At 46.6% G+C, this 18283-nt stretch overlaps 2 protein-coding genes across 2 annotated transcripts in view; one reads left to right on the top strand and one right to left on the bottom strand.

Moving 5' to 3' along the window:
• Positions 1-7602, bottom strand: part of DTL (denticleless E3 ubiquitin protein ligase adapter) — a 38099-nt gene extending 30497 nt beyond the window's left edge. The window contains exons 1-3 of the mRNA XM_088477312.1: positions 7250-7602; positions 5853-5975; positions 4231-4329 (exon numbers count right to left, since the gene is read on the bottom strand). Coding sequence (XP_088333438.1) covers positions 4231-4329; positions 5853-5975; positions 7250-7322 — 295 coding nt within the window. The 5' untranslated portion in view covers positions 7323-7602. The remainder of the gene's footprint in view (positions 1-4230; positions 4330-5852; positions 5976-7249) is intronic.
• A 44-nt stretch (positions 7603-7646) lies between these two features.
• INTS7 (integrator complex subunit 7) overlaps positions 7647-18283 on the top strand; it is a 90919-nt gene continuing 80282 nt past the window's right edge. Inside the window, exons 1-3 of the mRNA XM_088477311.1 lie at positions 7647-7883; positions 14841-14970; positions 17716-17862. Coding sequence (XP_088333437.1) covers positions 7784-7883; positions 14841-14970; positions 17716-17862 — 377 coding nt within the window. The 5' untranslated portion in view covers positions 7647-7783. The remainder of the gene's footprint in view (positions 7884-14840; positions 14971-17715; positions 17863-18283) is intronic.

Raw genomic sequence — 18283 nt, 5'->3', positions numbered from 1 at the left:
CAATTATCCACTTCGGCCAAACAGATAAATGGAATCCAATAGTTCAAAGAAGGATTTTTGTAGAGCCCTAAAATACAAAGGTCAGGTCCCACAGAGTTACCGGAGTGACGAAAGGGGGTTTTGAATGTGGAGGACTCTTTGCAGGAAGGTTTGAATATCAGGTAGACTAGCTATCCTGCGTTAAAATAAGACAGAGGGCCGACACTTCAGGGAAGCAAGACGAAGTCCCAGATCCAAACCTAGTCTGGAAGAAAGTCTAGAATGACGAAACAGAAGATCGCGACTATGGGGAGAACACCACTCAAAATATGTCCGCCATACACGATATTTTCGCCAAAGAAGGTTTTCGGGTGCAGAGCATAGTCCAGATAACAGAATTTGAGAAACATTTTGCTTTTAGGATCGAGGTTTCAGTAGCCACCCAGTCAAAGCCAGTTGGCTGAGGTCAAGATGAAGGCACAGGCTCTGGGGGACAATATTCAGCCGGATGGGGAGGCGAAACTGACAGACTGAGAAGGTTTGCGTACTAGGCCCTCAGTGGCTAGTCCGGAGCGATGAGAATGGCAGTGATGCCTTCCTGCTTCAACTTGCTTAAGTTCTGCATAAGAGCAATCGGAGGAAAGATACACTAGTGGAAATTTCCACGGTAGCGCAAGCGCGTCCACAAAGACGACTCCTGGGTCCCTGGAGTGGGAGCCGTAGCAAGGCAGTTTGTGGTTGTGCCAGGAGGCCATCAAGACGATGTTCGTTAGTCCCCAGGAACAGATCAGCATCTGGAAAAAGTTGGGATGCAGAGACCACCTGCCCGAGTGAATATCATGAATGCATCACAATTTTGGACTTACGGAATATAGAACGCCAAGAGGGCAGGGAGGAAGCATTCCGCCCAATGGAGTATGTGACTGACTTTTCAGGGCTCCGCAACTATTGGTACCAGCTTGATTGTTTATGTAAACAACCACTATCTCATTGTCTGATTGCACCTTTACTGCTCTGTGTTGAAGGAAGGGCCTCGCTTGACATACTGCGTTGGACTGCTCAACGCTCGAGAATATTGATTGGTAGGCTCGCCTTCTAAATCGTCCATCTGCCCTGAAGTGTGAAGGTCAGCGACTACTCCACAGCCACACAGGCCGGCGTCCATGGTTAGAAGAACAGAATTCTGGATCAGGAATGGGTGACCTTTGTTGAAATGCAACAACTGGAGCCATCACAGGAGAGAATGTTGGACCTATCTGGATAGAACGAGTGTCTAGGATTTGAGAAGCAGGGGGAGCAGTTACACCTCTGCAGAAGTTCTAATTCTAGAGTCCGGGAATGGAATTGTGCATATTCCTCAATGTCTAAGGTGGAGACCAGGTTTCCCAGAACTTGCATAAAGAAGAGTACAGACTCTCGCGCTGTTGGAGAAATAGCTTGATGAGTGATTGAAGGGATGTCAGCTTGTCCCTGAGAAGGAAAACCCTCAACTCTGGAGTATAGGAGAGCACTCAAATGGAGCATTTCCCGAGATGGATTCAAGCTGGACTTGCGACAATTGATAAGCCACCTGTGTGACTACAACAAGTCCAGGACAAGACAGGTGCTCCTGAAAAATGTCCAGACCTATAAGGGTCATCTAGGTATGGCAGGATTCTGATTAATTGGCAACAAAAGTTGTTCGCCATCATGGCCATGACCTTTATGAACACTCAAGGTGCTGTCTACAGTCCAAAGGGCAAGGCCCAAAATTGGAAGTGGCCCCCCCAGTACTGTGAACTGGAGAAACTGCTGATTAACCTCCCGCATAGGTACATGTAAGTATGCATCCTGAATGTCCAAGAAGTCCATGTAATCACACGGATGGAGTGAAGAGACTTTGAACCCTGGGAAACAGACTGAGGATGGGCTGGAAAGAGCCATCTGGCTTTGGAACCAGAAACAGATTTGATTAGAAACCTGTCCCCCTCTGGGAAAGGGGAATTCAAACTATTACATCTGAGGCCAAGAGTTCTGATGGAAGTCTGACTGGCAACCCATTGGAAAATAACTGGAGGGAGTTTCTGAAAGGTCAAAGAAAAACCCTGGGACAATATGCTCCTTACCCAGGCGTCCGAGGTTGTTTTCAGCCAGATGTTGGCGAAACACCGGTGATGGCCACCTACACTGGAAAATACCAGGTAAGTACCCACCCAGTTATGCCACAGGCTTATTGGCTGGTTTAGAGGATTGGCAGCGGCCTGATAAACTCTGGATATGGGGCTTTTGGAAGAAGATCCCTTTACTCTAGAAGAGCACTGACCTCCTTGCCTTGCCCTGAGGGCGAAAAGAGAGCAAAAGGAGACGCCATTGGACCTCAGAGCTGCCAAGGGAAAAAAAATCCATTTTGGATGCTGCTACCGTGGCTACAATCTTCACCAGTTTGGGGCCAAAGAGAACTTCACTGGAGGAGGGGAGAGCCTCCAGAGACACTTTCTGCTCTCCAGGAACGAAATCATAGCGCCCATCTAGGTGCCACGGAGGAAGCTGACCCCTTAGAGTACAGGATTCCTTGAATCAATAGCTTGCCCAAGTAAGATCCATCCTCTCGTATGGTGTCCACTAAGGAAAGGGCCCTAATCGATGAGTCCTTCCTCCAGTGAATCTGCACAGTGACAGATGGCTTCGGCAAGCCATGCTGAAGCGAGAGCTGGGCGCAAGGCAGCCCTGGAATTAGTAAAAATGGATTTAAGAAAGTTTTCTAACATCCTGTTCATGGTGTCCTTGAGAGAGGCCACATTGGGGAAGGTAAGTGTGGTTGTCTACACCAACTGAATAATGTGGGTATCCAACAGGAAAGGAGAGTCACACTTTTTCCGATCGTTTGGAGGAAGTGGATACAATGACGATGAGATATGCTTAGATACCTAAAATTTCATATTCGGATTCCGCCAAAAAATCCTCCAGCTGAGCATAAGGGGGAAAAAAAGCCAGCTCCTCCTTTTGTTTGAAGAGGGGCACTTCCAAAGCCGGAGAAACATCTGAATTCTTGAGAAGTAAAGCAGACCTAACTACTTTAACCAAAGCATCAATGCTATGTGCTCGTCGTGAGCTGAAGCGGAATCCACCTCCGATGTCTGAGATAACTCACCCTCTTCCGAGGAGTTGTCAACCTGCATGGAGAGGCGTCGAACTATTCCTTTGGGGTGCCATGCGTTTAGCCGAGGGTTCCAGCATCTGATGTAGAGAGCTGGAGACTTACACCAAACCCTGGATCACTTGGCACATCCCTTGAATCCAAGCTAGTTCCGAGAGGGTCGGATAATAGCAGGGTGAGAAGAGGGCAGTTAAAGCCTGCCGGAAGCCACGGTTGAGGGCAGGGCAGTCCAGGAAGCTGCTAGCTGAGTGGCCAACTCTGCATTGCAAGTGACAAGAAGGCTGTCCACACAGGTTACTGTGGGGTCACCACATCTGAGAGAGGCTCGTTCTGTGCCTCGGCAAACACTGGTCACAAAAGTCATTGTGATCCTAAGAGTATGAACAATTTTCTTTACAGGAATAAGCGCGCAGCACACCTCTTTGGAAGCCTTTGCAGAAGACAGTCTCTGTAAATGAAAGCACACAGTATACCAAGTGATATAGTGTGTGTGTGGGCAAGAGCACTGAACTGAGACCACAAATAAAAGTTTGCCGCTATGAGCTCAGCTCCCAATGGAGCGAGGAGCAGCATGCCTGCCCCCTAAGTTCGGCAGCAGCTGCTCCCTTGTGCTGGAGGAGGCGGCCAGTGACAGACTACGCTGTCAGTGCACCGGCCACCGGAGGGTTGATGGCTCAAATGGAAAGGAAAAAAAAAATAATGAAGTTAAGGGCTGCAGCGAAGCCCCCCCAAAAAGTGCCCTCTTCCAGAAGGCACCAAGAAAAACTGTATTCCCGGGATTCATGCAGGGCATAGGGGAGGAGTAGCCTTTGCTGCTTGAAAAGAAGTTAACTCCTTGGTGCTCAGGCTTCTGCAGCTCACCCTATACCTACTGTACTACCATTGGATGAAAGAAAAGTAGGTTTAATCAATAACTTTGCAAGACTTGCCCAGTGGGCAAAGTTTAAGTAGAAGCTCCACCTTCAACAGTTTAACGATTTTTTTAAATTACTATTTCTTCATGGTTAAATGTGCAGAATAGTTTATAAGTGTCTGATGCAAAAGGTATATTTTGCTTTTATTAGTAAAAATAAATATACAATAATCGGACATATGCTCAGCTACACAAATCTCACCTTTCACTACCTGTTGTTGCATGTCCCGGCATTCTGTGTCATAGAGCCTGACCATACCCTCCTCATTGGACACTGCAAGCACTTGAGGCATATCCGACACTGAAAGCAAACAGCATCACTTGATATACTTGAGATTCCACATTCATTATCAAACACCTGCAGTAATTATGACAGATAGAAGTATCCCACAGAAGTGCCTTCCATAGAAAGCAAAGCTGCAGAGATTATTACTGTATCAAGCTACTGACTGTAGTAGAGCAGTATTACTGCATTCCAGGGAAGACGCTAGGTGGAAATATGCTATTTGTTTTCATGGAATGCATGTTTAGGGTTAAGATGCCCATCCAGTAGACTATTAAACCTAGCGATTGAGCGAGAGAACATCCATTAATCTCCCGCAAATCGGGCAGTTAAATGTTAAAAACGACCAGCGATGCGCGCGCCCGCTGGTCGTTTTTAACATCAATCTTCGCCCGAACATGACGGTCAACCTGACTACCGCCGTTAGGTTGCCATGTTCGGGGATGATTGATCGTCTGCATACAATGAACGTCTGAACGTTCAGTGTATGCACTTCAACCAGCGGGAGACGATGGCGTTGTAATCGTGCCATCATCCCCGGTTCTAGTAGTGGATGGGCAGCATTAGACTATTAAGAACTGGAGTCACGCGTGCAGGGTAGTTGGCACCAAGGAAGCCCCTATAAATGCTTATATATCTGGTTTTCACCACCTTTGTGTCAGCCGCCTGGAAACAGTGTGCAGAATCAAAGGTAAAGGAGATGGTTTCTACACAGGCAAAACTAAGGAGCCATAGCGTACGCCATCAAAGCCACTGCCGGCTCTGTAGCCAAGCAGCATCCATAAAGCTATAGTTTGAGTGTATATGTATATCTCTTAAAGGCACAAAGTGTACAGTTATTTATATAGTACCACCATTTTACTCAGCACTGTACAGAGAATATTTGTCATTCATATCAGTCCCTGCCCTACTGAAGGAGCTGAATATTTCTACTAACCTTCTTGTCATGACGACACTAGCTATTGTGAGCTATTTCGTGTGTACTTTGCGCACAAGAATGTCTGCCACAATATCAATGAGTTCTGCCCCAAAGGGATCAACATGACTGAGATCAATCCAATCCAAATAAATTCATTTTCAGACATGGCTGTTAGCAGAATAGCACCTACAATACAGCAAGTGTGCGCACCATCCTTTACTGACCACTCTAAGGCGAGTTAGCAATTTAGCACTCTGCCAGGTGACATGGCCAGTTCTGTCCAATTGGGCCACCCAAGTAGTCTGCCAAAGCGTATATAGATTTTGTTTCCAATGATCTCTGGTTTCATGGTCCCTGTATAACATAACTTGAGGCAACACATTTTTTTTAATAATGGTGCTAACTTACAACTAGCACTGCAAATATTTCTGGCTTCCATTTTGAGTCCTTATTCAGAGAACCAGTTAGCGTTTTTAATGCCAGAATAATGACACCCTAGCAAAAAAAAAAGCAGCCCATGGCCATTAATGCTTAGACATAAAAATAAATATGAATGGATGTCACATACATAACACAACTAGGTGCACGATGGTTATAGTTCAACACACAGAAATGATCTTACCTGTACTGAACGAGCACCCAAAAGGAGGCACTGGCATACCAGCATCACCATATGATATGTGCTCATCCTTTCTGACACATTGAAAGCTCTGCAGGAGGCTCTGGAGGGGTAATGCTGGAGACCCTGTATTTTGAGACAATGACATGTATTGTATACTCAGTGCTACGTTTATTTGGCTTTTAAAAACTACAAAGAATTCTAAACAAAAGCTCAGGATCAGGTACAAAGCAAGCTTGGAATTTTATTAACATTTACATAGTGCTAGCATATTCTGTTACGCAAGAAGTCAGGGGTGTAACTAGGTATTTGACAGTTTCATAGCAAAACTTTGTAAGGGCCCCTATGTACCACCAAATGGTGAAACCTGTATAACACATGAAACTTTGACAAAGATGGGCCCCTCAGCTCTGCACCTATGGAAGTTTCACCCATGCAAGAAATACTTTCCAAGAGATACTAACTGGAGGATTGACATAAAAAAAGAGAATATATATAAAAAGAAACACCCTGAATCACTTCTGAGCTCAAGGCTGCAGTGTGCATCCCGTGTTTCGGAAATTTGATGAAATGAGTATAGGAAAGTACAGTGTTTTGAGGATTCAACAATAGTAAAGTTTTTTTTTGTAATTTGATCTTAGGAAGGTTGTATACATATTTAGAAAATAAATTAAAACACAATTTACCTGTAATGTAAAAACACCATATTTGGAAAAAACGTAAGAAAATGAGGAAAGAGGTTAATAGAATGGGATGACTTTAAAAATGTAGGGGAAATAATATTCAGATGCAATTTTCATACTATTAAGTAAACAAATCTACCCAAAACCATCTGACACCTTCAAACAATATTACACAGCAACAGATCTGCATGTGATCTCACACACACCACAATTAAAACAATTTCAGGAAAGTGTCCCCAGACCAGTCAGGTCTCTCCCCACACCCAATGTGACATGATACTGTACAGAAGGCAAAAGTAGGGACAACTGTAGTCTATAGTCTGGAGTCTATTAACATGGCTATGGAAAGATCATTGTTGCAGGTAGACCCAAAATAACATTCGTGCAAGGAATAAAATGCAGAGTGTTCAGTGTGTGTGTGTGTATATATATATATATATATATATATATATATATATATATATATATTAGGGATGTGCAACATCCCTAATATATATATATACACACATATATACACACACACAGTTTAAGTGTCAATGCATTGGTTTATTTATACACTATTTAGATAAAACACAATGTATTAGCACAAGTATAGGAGTTTTCCCGATACTAGGGAACTACATGGTCCAAGTATGCCATGCCTGCTATATCTCCACATCTACTGTAAAGCCTCTGCAAATCAGCATGTAGCCTACTCAGACCCCATATGTAACTCACCATGATGGCTCCAGCGAGGCCTGCTCAGCACACTGTGGAACAGAGACATGACTGGAAGTTGGGAGAGAGGCATATCAGTCAGGGAGGTGGGGGAGCGGTGTATCAGTCAGGGAGATGAGCGGTATATCAGTCAGGGAGATGAGCGGTATATCAGTCAGGGAGATGAGCGGTATATCAGTCAGGGAGATGAGCGGTATATCAGTCAGGGAGATGAGCGGAATATCAGGGTAGTGGACTGTGGAGGCGCCGCTATCCTCTCTCCCCCTCTGTACAATGGGACTAAAACTCCCGCGAACTCGGTGGCGCCAGCAAAAGAATCTCCCGCGAAACGCTGTTCCAGCTCTAGATTGGCCAGAGCTTCGACCAATCCCGCGGTTGGCTGGGGGTAGCTGTGCGTCCTGCCAATCGGCTTTCCCTGCAGTCATGGCGCAGGCGCGGTGAGAGTGTCATGGCGGTCGGGCAGTGTAGCAGTTCTGCAGGACTGTGTTACTGTGTGTAGGGAGTGTCACTGCGCCCGGTGAGCACCGGAGCGGCATGGCGGCGGGCGGAGGTGGCAGCAGGTCCTTCCTAGCGGACGCTGGTCATGGGGAGCAGGAGCTGGATGCAAACTCGGCCCTCATGGAGTTAGATAAAGGTAGAAGCGCGAGAGAGGCTTTTGGATGGGACTGAGACGTTACTATTAAGCAGCTGCTGTGGCCCCAGCACACGCTCTGTCATTAGCTTAACCTGTAATGATTGCCCCTAACCGGCCACAGTCCGTAAGTCACTGCCAGGCCCTCTGATGCGAGGTACCCAGGTATAGACACAGGATGCCCAATCTTCACCCATAGTTATTAAATGAAGAAGTTTTGAGTACAGCAATATTTTTGGATTGTATGAAATAATGACCGTACATATGTCTACCAGACTTCTTGTTTGAATTGGTTATTACTCTAAATAGAACCTGTTGTTGCTTGGCTGCTATGTATGACTGTCATTTTTGTTCTTGTTTTGGTTAGTAACCCCTTGCCTACATTGCTAGAGCTGCAGCGAGCTCAGAGGTTTACTTAAACAGCCATCACTGTAATAGCTGGCTGGCCTGGCCGCGCTTCTGGCTGTGTTCTACAGGTAGGGAAGGGTGGATACCAGAAGTTCCCACAGGGAAGTGTAAGATCCAGATTAGCCCCTGGGTGAGGTAAAGAGATGCAAATGTTCAGTATGAACCAGGCTGAAAACCTCGCCCGGGCTGGTTCAACCATCTCTGTGGACCTCCCTCCTCCCGGTCTAAAGATCTACAGTAAAATGGTAAACAATGTTTAGATAGACACAACATGTTAGACAGACAAAAGGTTGACGCACTAAAGGTCGACATGTAAGAAGGTTGAGATGTACAAATGGTCTATAAATTCAAAAGGTTGACACGAAAATGGTCAACACATGATTTTTTTTTTTTTTTTTAGGATTAGGCACTTACCCCAACGGTTAGGATTAGGCACTTACCGTAGGGTTAGGGTTAAAGCACTAGAAGGGACGGTTAGGGTCAGGCACCTACCCCGACGGTTAGGCACCAAGGGGAGGGTTAGGTTGAAGATTAGGGTTAGAAAAAAAAAACATGTTGACATTTTGACCCTGTCGGCCATTTGTACTTGGTGACCTATTGCCTGTCTAACATCTGGTGTCTATCTAGACATTGTATACCTTTTTCTACTTCAGGGTCCATAGGGGGTCCACAGGGTTGACCTTGGGGTATAGGTTGGGAACCAAATCCGGGCACCACGCAGTTAAAGCTTTTAGCTCCCAGGATGCACTTGGGTCCACTCTCCCTATAACCCCGCCCCCCCAGCCAGAGGCACCTCAGTTTAAGTTGGTGCCCGGCCGGAGTCGGGTCACCGTTAGTGCAGTGGGGAGCTGATTAGCAGCCCCTAAGCTTATAATTTATTTTAAAAAAGTTTTATTATTTTTTTTTTTACTACTCTTTAGAGCGGCAGACGCCAGACTGTCCAATGGACGTCTAAGCTGCCGCTCCTACACCCCGCCGGCGCTGCGACGCCAGTACAGATCTGGGGATCGCAGCGGGACCCCAGAGTCTGTACTAGCCGGACTCTGAAGGAATCCCTAGGCTGCTGCCGGATCGACGGGGACAGGTAAGTCGCGTGGTCACCGCTTGCGGTGATCCCCGTGTGAATATGCAGCCTTATGCCTCCGGTCTCTGGGGACAGACCGGAGGCGCTAGCGGTGGTTACTTCACCTTACTGCCCTTTTCAACTCGGGGTATCTCGCAATTACTTGCACTTTACCCCTGTGGCACAGACTATCGCTCCCTGCCGGGGTTTTTCACAGTACATGTATTACCTCCGGTACCGCATCGGTCTGTCATTCCCCTTGCAGGGATTACCACAACGGCCACCCTGGTGGATGTCGTTTTCTACGAAATACTAAATGGCGTGATATACGCCCTGTGGTTACTTCCCAGTGGCTCTGCCGTGAACTGGAGGGTGTATTCAGCTTTTTCCCCCTCACATGGGGGGAGCCGATTTCAAGTATTATTATTCCTGCTTTGGGGCTGGTAGCCGGGTTCATTCTGGATATATAGAATGTCGATCCTGCACCTGTATCATACATTCCTCGTTTCTGCCCAGCGGGTGGATCTCATGGCGGGAGTCTGGCTGTTGCCAGATACGAGGGGTCACAAAGGCCTCCTGTTTCCCATTCCCTGAGGGTCCTCACAAGTAATAGAAATCTCCTTCTGGGGTGGATTTGTATGTTAATCGTCGGGTTACAGGCATTAATATGCCTCCCATCCCGGCCTGGACGGATTTTACGGATCCGTAGGTGGTAACTTTACCTGAAATCAATGTACTCGTTTTCAGGGTCTGTTGCCCGTCCTACCATGGCCATCTCATGGTTGGTTAATACTGTTGCATGCAGGCCTGATGCATTTGTAACGTTTTTCCCCTTCAACACGTCTGGGATTCAAATGTCTTTTGCCGCTCACATAAAATATGCAATTGTCATATGTGGGATTACCTACATTGGATGCCGGTCTTCTAACTTTCAGGGTTTCGGCTGCGTCTGTATCCGCCGCAATACCCTATGGCTGCGTTATGGGAAAGCAGAGGTGCAGTCTCCTACCATGGGGAAGATCTTGTTTGGTCCGGCCTTGACAGGATTGTTGCATCATTGGCAGTATCACTAATGGAGAGATGCCGTCTTTAGCTACTCCCACTACATTCGGACTAACTCTGTTAGGTCTTTTTGTCCTCAGGGTCAGCCTAAAGGCCTGTTTTTTCCTAGGCTGTTGGCCTCCACGGGGGCCACCATATCTAGTACCGAGCTGTCCAGGACTTCTGGACGGCCCTGCTTATACGCAGAGGATAAGCCTTCAGCCTGACGGGGCAGGTCCACATCTGGGGGATTCCAGAGTGGGATACTGATTCTCAACGGCCTCTCATTGCTCAGGCGGCCTCCTCACAGGCGTTGTTACACGGGCCCTTCTTCCGATCAGGGCCTTACAAACCCAGAAAACTATACAGCCTTTGCGGTAAGCAGAGCTATTTCGGCCAGCCTCACTATCTCAGCGAGGGACTGGTTGTTCTTTTTTCTTTCTGGGGCAGTGACTGACTGGTCCTTCATTTGCCTATACTCTGTCTCAAATCCCTGAATCAGATTCCAAGGGTGCCTGGACTCAGGTGGAATCCACATTGCTCCACCATCCGACGTTTGGAGCCTGGGGACTTTATGGTATATCTGAGTATTCAGGATACGTACCTACGGGTACATACAGAGCCCTCTCATCAGCAGGGGTTCAGGTTTGCTGTGCCACAGCAAAACTTGCAAGTTTCGGGCTCTGCCTTTTGGAACTGTCCTTAACTCCCCTGGGGTTTACCAGCTTTACGGATTTTCTGACGGTTCACCTGTTCAGTGTATCCGAATGCTCCTTTCTCTGGACATCATCCTGCTTTTAGCAGGATCACCGAGGTCCTTTACCGCCGGGTCAGGATAACCGTGGCTTTTTCTCGGCACAGATAATTAGTCACCGGAGAAAAGTCCTCCCTGCATCCCTCACAGAGTATTCTTCATCTGGGAGCACTGCTGGATTCTCAGGAATCTGGGAATTTTTCTGGCGTAAGACAAGCTCTCCGCTCTTCAACCTGGAGTGTGCGGATGTCTACGCGGTCGACATATGTCATTACTCTTGGTGATGCGCGGTCTCCCAGAGTGTCTACCTTTTGGGAGGGGGGAATGTGATCAGTTCCATTCCAGGCCTTGCCATAATTGACTCTTCTCCAGATGGATCGAGTTTTTTCCATCGGATCGCTGTTCAGACGATGATGCTCTCTCCGGAGGCGAGTCGGTCTCTGTCCGGGTGGCTATGGCCATCTCGTCCAGGGTATTCTTTGCTGCAGACAGTGTCTGGTCCGCATTCATTTCGGGGTAGCTGGACGTCTGTCGCTTCCGCCCTGCCACTTGTTGGAACTTTCGGCTGTCTTGGGCCTCCACTCTGGCCTAACCCTTATGTCACGGTAAACCTGCATAGGTTCAGTCCAACAGTGTCACAACAGTGGCTTCCATCTAGGCAACACTGGTAATTCAGTGGCAATGACAGGAATGTCATACATTCTGACATAGTCCAAGGGTCTTCTCCTGGCCAACTCTGCAGTGTTCATTCCGGGAGTTCTCCATTGGGAAGCGGGCTTCCTCAGCCGTCACGACGTGCATCCCGGGGACTAGTCTCTTCTCCAAGAGAGGTTTCAACTCCTGGTGAGCAGAGGGGACCTCCCTGAGGTGATTGGTCATCATGGCCTTCTGACTCTATCACACACTACCGGTGTTACAGTCCAGCTCTAGGAGTACTGAAGCTACCTTCAGTGACTCTGTCAGTGAAGTGGTCCTTCCACTTTGTGTACCTGTGTCCTCCGGTCTCCCTTCTTCCTCGAGGTCTTCGGAAGTTTAATTCGAGACGGAGGGGTTTTCCTTCTGGGGGCTCCAGTTCATCCCAGACGTCACTGGTACTAGGATTTTCGGAGTCTTCTCATCGATGCTCCGCTCCTACGGCTTCACTATCTGGACCTGTTGTCTCAGGGTCCTTGTTTTTCCCTGGACCTGGATCGTTTGTCTTTGACTGCGCCCCTACTGTGGTCCTAGGGCTTCCCTGGCTCTGTCTTCATTGAGATGTTTAGAGCAGACAGGCCAGACTTTGCTGGGATCTGCCACAGACTGTGGCATACGTAATTCTTACGGTATCGTACCTGTCGATAATTTAATCCTCCCGTGTCCAGGATTTCCAGATATTCTGGCATTCCTGCCGGCTGGCTTGGGTTTCACCCTCGGCCTGGCCTTCCTGACAGTGTGGATCTCTACACTGTCGGTATGGTTAAGATATGGAATTGCTTCACTCTGGTATCCAGTTCATCCTTTGGTGTGTTTTCTGGCTTCTGCCTCCATTTGTCCTCCCTAGGGACTCCTTGGGAGTTAGTAGTGGTTCTTCGTTCCCTCCGGGGACAGTCGATGGAACCGCTGGTTGTGATAGCCATTACATGGTCTATTGCTTAGGCTCTCTCTTTCTCTCAGGGTATTTATATTAACCAGGAGAGTGTCTGAATTGGGAGCGTTTTCATGTGGCTCCCTCTTCTGGAGGGCATCATGTCAGGGTGTGAGTTGCTCTCGCCCTGTGTTTCTTCTTAATGTGGTTTTTAGGTTCCATATTATTCTGGAACTTTATGGTACAGCCATTCAGCCCCCAGTCCTCTCGGCTGGTGTGGCCTCATTGACTGTTGTCCGGCCTCTTTGGATTTATGTGATCCGTTCAAACTCCTTACGGAAATCGGACTCCTTATTGGTGGTCTGAGATTTCTAGTTTTCACAGGAAAGGATGGCCGGCCTATAACTAAATGTTGGCTGCATGGCCTCGTATGTCTTCCTCAGGGGCTTACCCAGGGGTAGGCCTTTCTGTTGTTGATGCTTGTTTTTTTTCTCGGGCCATGTAACCCTTGTGGGCGGCTCGCTGTGGCGCCTCGGCTGTTTTGCCTTACTAGGTGGCCACGTGGTCTTCTGTCCACACCTTTTTAAGGTTTTAGGCATTGGTTTCCTTTGCCTCTCAGGATGCTTCCTTTTTGGCGACGGATTCTCCTCTCAGCACAGGAGCGTCCCCACCCTTGGTTGAACTGCTTTGGGACATCCCCAAGGTCAACCCTGTGGACCCCCTATGGACCCTGAAGTAGAAAACAAGAGATATGGTAAGAACTTACCTTTGTTATCTCTGTTTCTACGAAGTCCATAGGGTCCACAGGGCGCCCGCCCTGACGCACCTGGCTTCATATGGGCTGTGTTACTGGTCACCGGTTTCCTGTCTCCTTTTCGGTGAGTATGGTTCTAGAGTGTTCCAGTTTTCTCTCTCATTTTCTCTCCTCCTCCGGCCTTTGGCTACTTACAAACGGAGGTGCCTCTGGCTGGGGGGGCGGGGTTATAGGGAGAGTGGACCCAAGTGCATCCTGGGAGCTAAAAGCTTTAACTGCATGGTGCCCGGATTTGGTTCCCAACCTATACCCCAAGGTCAACCCTGTGGACCCTATGGACTTCGTAGAAACAGAGATAACAAAGGTAAGTTCTTACCATATCTCTTGTTTTACTGTAGATCTTTCAAATTACATCCCCTCCCGGTAAGTGTGGCTTATATGCTGCACAACAATAGTTGACTTGCTTTGCACCTGGAACAGGTAAAATCATTAGTTATGTCTGCTTCTCAGCCATGAATGTTGCCCTTATGGGATACGATACGAATAATGAGGGGAAATAGAGGACAGCTACAGTGCAAAAAGACAAGCTCAGGTTAACTGCAAACCAGATACAAAGTTCAGAGCAGCATGAGGTGCATAGACTCCTGTTGTGTGTAATTGTCTGGCAGGGCTGCCTCAATGAGGGAGGTCCTTCCAAGCAGGCAGTGCTGGATAGAGATAGCATGTCTCCCCAAAGCCTAGCGGTTACATGTTTGCCATCCATGAAGAGGTCATTTTAAAAGTGCCTAAGCTGTGGTCACTGTTCTTGAGACCCTGACCTGTGTTCCTCGTAGTATGAAAATAAATATTATTTATGATTCACTTCATGTTCTGTTATGGTTGATGCAAAATAACTGTGTAAAGTTATTACTAGCATTCCCTTAGACATATTTGATATGTCCATCTGTCTTGGAGGAATTCAATTGTTTTTTTTTTTTTTTAGGTCGCTCTAAGTAATCGGCATCCGACAGAGCAGTTCAATTGTTTCTCCAATTGGGCGCGAATGCCGCGGACGCCTTCATTTCTGCTCGCAGCCTCCTGAGGTGGCGAGCAGAAATATGAGAGAAGTGCAACTTTTGAGCGCACAAAGGGCACTTTTCAGGCCGTGCCCATTAGTTTAGACGGGTCTAGCCCTTTTACACGGCTAAACCCGGTGCTCTTGGGGCGTCGCAAGTGCAATAATTAATGGACGCCCAAAACAATTGAATTGCTCCGTTGGGTGCCTATTGGTTATCGCCGCCCAAAAAACAATTGAATTGAACCCTTAGTACTGTTATGAGTTATATGTTACTTTCTAGCAAACCTATCCTAACCCTCTCTTTACCTGTGTCCTTTAGGGTTGAGATCTGGTAAACTCGGGGAGCAGTGTGAAGCCGTCGTCCGATTTCCAAGACTGTTTAAAAAATATCCGTTTCCAATTCTCATTAATTCTGCATTTCTCAAACTGGCCGATGTGTTCAGAGTTGGGTAGGTGGAATGCCATATGTGTGTACTCAGAATCGCACCTTCTGTCACAAGCTCAAAGTTGGTTTATGTGTGCTTTTGCTGTGTAGTATTGATACATACATGTGTGAAGTTTGAGAATTGATTCCCAGTATTCTGCAGTAATAATTGATTTTGGAGCAATTTCACACCTCAGTGGTTTGTCCGTTGATTGGTTTTATAGCAATCAACACACACCACATTCCATATTGTATCCCCAGCTGTCCGTGTGGGTCATTGATCCTATGAGTAAGTAAACCAAAATGTCCATTGTAGGTGGCCACCTTGGTTCAGGTGGTAAGTGTTCATGTCTTGGTCAACCTTTCATCTTGGCACTAGTGTTTGAACATACAGTACATACATTCCTCTTTGCAGCACCTCACAAGCTCCATCAGGTTGGATGGGAAGCGACGGTGCACAGATCTCTCCAGAGATGTTCAATCGGATTCAAGTCTGGGCTCTGGCTGGGCCACTCAAGGACATTCACAGAGTTGTCCTGAAGCCACTCCTTTGATATCTTGGCTGTGTGCTTAGGTTCGTTGTCCTGCTGATAGGTGAACCATCGCCCCAGTCTGAGGTCAATAGTACTCTGGAGCAGGTTTTCATCCAGGACGTCTCTGTACATTGCTGCATTCATCTTTCCCTCTATCCTGACTAGTCTCCCAGTTCCTGCCGCTGAAAAACATCCCCACAGCATGATGCTGCCACCACCATGCTTCACTGTAGGGATGGTATTGGCCTGGTGATGAGCGGTGCCTGGTTTCCTCCAAACATAACGCCTGGCATTCACGCCAAAGAGTTCAATCTTTGTCTCTCACGGTCTGAGAGTTCTTCAGGTGCATTTTGGCAAACTCCAGGCGGGCTGCCATGTGCTTTTTGCTAAGGAGTGACTTCCGTCTGGTCACTCTTAATATACAGGCCTGATTGGTGGATTGCTGCAGAGATGGTTGTCCTTCTGGAAGGTTCTCTTCTCTCCACAGAGGAATGCTGTACCTCTGACAGAGTGACCATCAGGTTCTTGGTCACCTCCCTGACTAGTGCAATTCTCCCCCGATCGCTCAGTTTAGACGGCGGGCCAACTCTAGGAAGAGTCCTGGTGGTTCCGAACTTCTTCCATTTACGGACGATGGAGGCCACTGTGCTCATTGGGACCTTCAAAGCGGCAGATATTTTTCTGTATCCTTCCCCAGATTTGTGCCTCGAGACAATCCTGTCTCTGAGTTCTATAGACAATTCCTTGGACTTCATGCATGGTTTGTGCTCTGACATGCACTGTCAAGTGTGGGACCTTATATAGACAGGTGTATGCCTTTCAAAATCATGTCCAATCAACTGAATGTACCACAGGTGGACTCCAATTAAGCTGTAGGAACGTCTCAAGGATGATCAGTGGAAACAGGATTCACCTGAGCTCAATTTTGAGCTTCATTGCTCAAGGTCCCCATACATCAGCAATCGCTTGTGGCAATTCTGCAATTTGCAATAGATTGTGTTTAAAAATCTGTAATGTAAGGGCTTCACAGATCGCAGATTGCAACCAAAAAGTGATCGGAATTGTTAATTCAGATTGTCCAACAGGTTTGATTTCACAGATCGATTGGGGCTGTAGATTGCTAGTGTATGGACATGATCAGCAGATTTGCAGACCGTTACTAGTAAAATGACGGGCCTTTCAAGATTGGCAGATCTGTGTTTGCTGCAATCGATCTGCAAATCACTGAAAAAGATCTGTAATGTATTGGGCCCCATCCATCTGCGAAGGATTTCCGCAGTGCTGCAACCCGGCATTGCGGGATCGCAGAAGTTCAATATGTTGGATTTTGACGATCGTGATCAAAAAATTATTGTGATCGTCAAATCGCTGACATTTAACATGACAAATGTCTGCGATCCGGCGACGGATCGCAGAACATCAATGGTGGGCGATCGGAAGTTACCGATGGGTTATCGAAAATTTCCGATCGCATCCCTGCATCGCGATGATCCGTCGGAGATGTATGGCCACCTTAAGGGCGCAGATTGCTAGATTGGGAAATCCTAGAATCGGGCAATAAATCTTCAAATTGATCAATTGTTGTTTTCAGATTGCTGATGTATGGGGGCCTAAAGGCCGTGAATACTGAAGCCCACCATACATCAAAGATTGATTGCAGCAATTGCAATCGATTTGTGTATAAAATTCTTTCCATTTTTCAATCGATTGTGGCAATTCTGCAATCGATTGAAAAAGGGAAAGATTTTATACACAATCGATTGCAAATTGCACGATTGCTGCAATCAATCTCTGATGGATGAGGGCCTTTAGGTACATGTGATTTTTTTTTTTTTTTGTTAAATTTGCAAAAATCTCAAAAAACTTTTTACACATTGTCATTATGGGGTATTGTGTGTAGAATTTTGAGGACATAAATTAATTTATTCCATTTTGGAATAAGGCTGTAACATAACAAAATGTGGAAAAAGTGAAGCGTTGTGAATACTTTCCGGATGCACTGTATATGTATTCCCGTGTGTGTATGTATGTGTGTGTGTGTGTATATATATATATATATATATATATATATATATAAATATATTACACATATAACACACACGCACACATATATGTATAATTTATACAGACACATGTGCGATTGCATACTGAACATGTATTTAGTATTTTTTGAGCAGTAATGGCCTAATATCTTGCCCTCTATAATGCTTTTTCACATGACTTCTTCTATGTTTCAGCAATAATTTTCTCCGCCTATGTGTTCTGAAAGTGACGCAGCAGAGTGAGAAACATCTAGAGAAGATCCTGAATGTGGATGAGTTTGTGAAAAGGATCTTCTCAGTCATTCATAGCAATGACCCAGTAGCTCGTGCTATTACTCTGCGGTAAGGGATATCCTCCGTGATGGTAGTATCTGCTGTGTGTATCTCTTTTGGGGGAAAATGTAGCAAACCCGGTAAAGAGTGGAGAAGTTCCCCATAGCAACCAATACGCATCTAGTTCTCATTTACCAAGTATATTCTATAGATTGATAGGTAGAAGCTAATTGGTTGCTTTGGGTAACTTCTCTACTTGTCCTTTTTTCCACTCTTTAGCAGGTTTTCTCCTTTGTCATTTCACACAAAGAACCTGTAAGTGTCTCATTGGAACGTCAGTCTTCAGACTTTGGGTCTGATTCAGAGATGTATGCTAACCTGATGGTTAGTGCACATCTCAAATGTTTTGGGGTCGGCGCAGGAGCAGGACCCATTCTGCGCATGTGCAGAACAGGTGCTGCAATCTCGCTCACAGACCTTCCCAAGCCAC

This window comes from Taudactylus pleione, unplaced genomic scaffold (genome assembly GCF_031769625.1).
Source record: "Taudactylus pleione unplaced genomic scaffold, aTauple2 ptg000201l, whole genome shotgun sequence".
Lineage (NCBI taxonomy): Eukaryota > Metazoa > Chordata > Amphibia > Anura > Myobatrachidae > Taudactylus > Taudactylus pleione.
The sequence above is the reverse complement of the archived record's forward strand: the minus strand, read 5'-3'. Positions and strand labels throughout refer to the sequence as shown.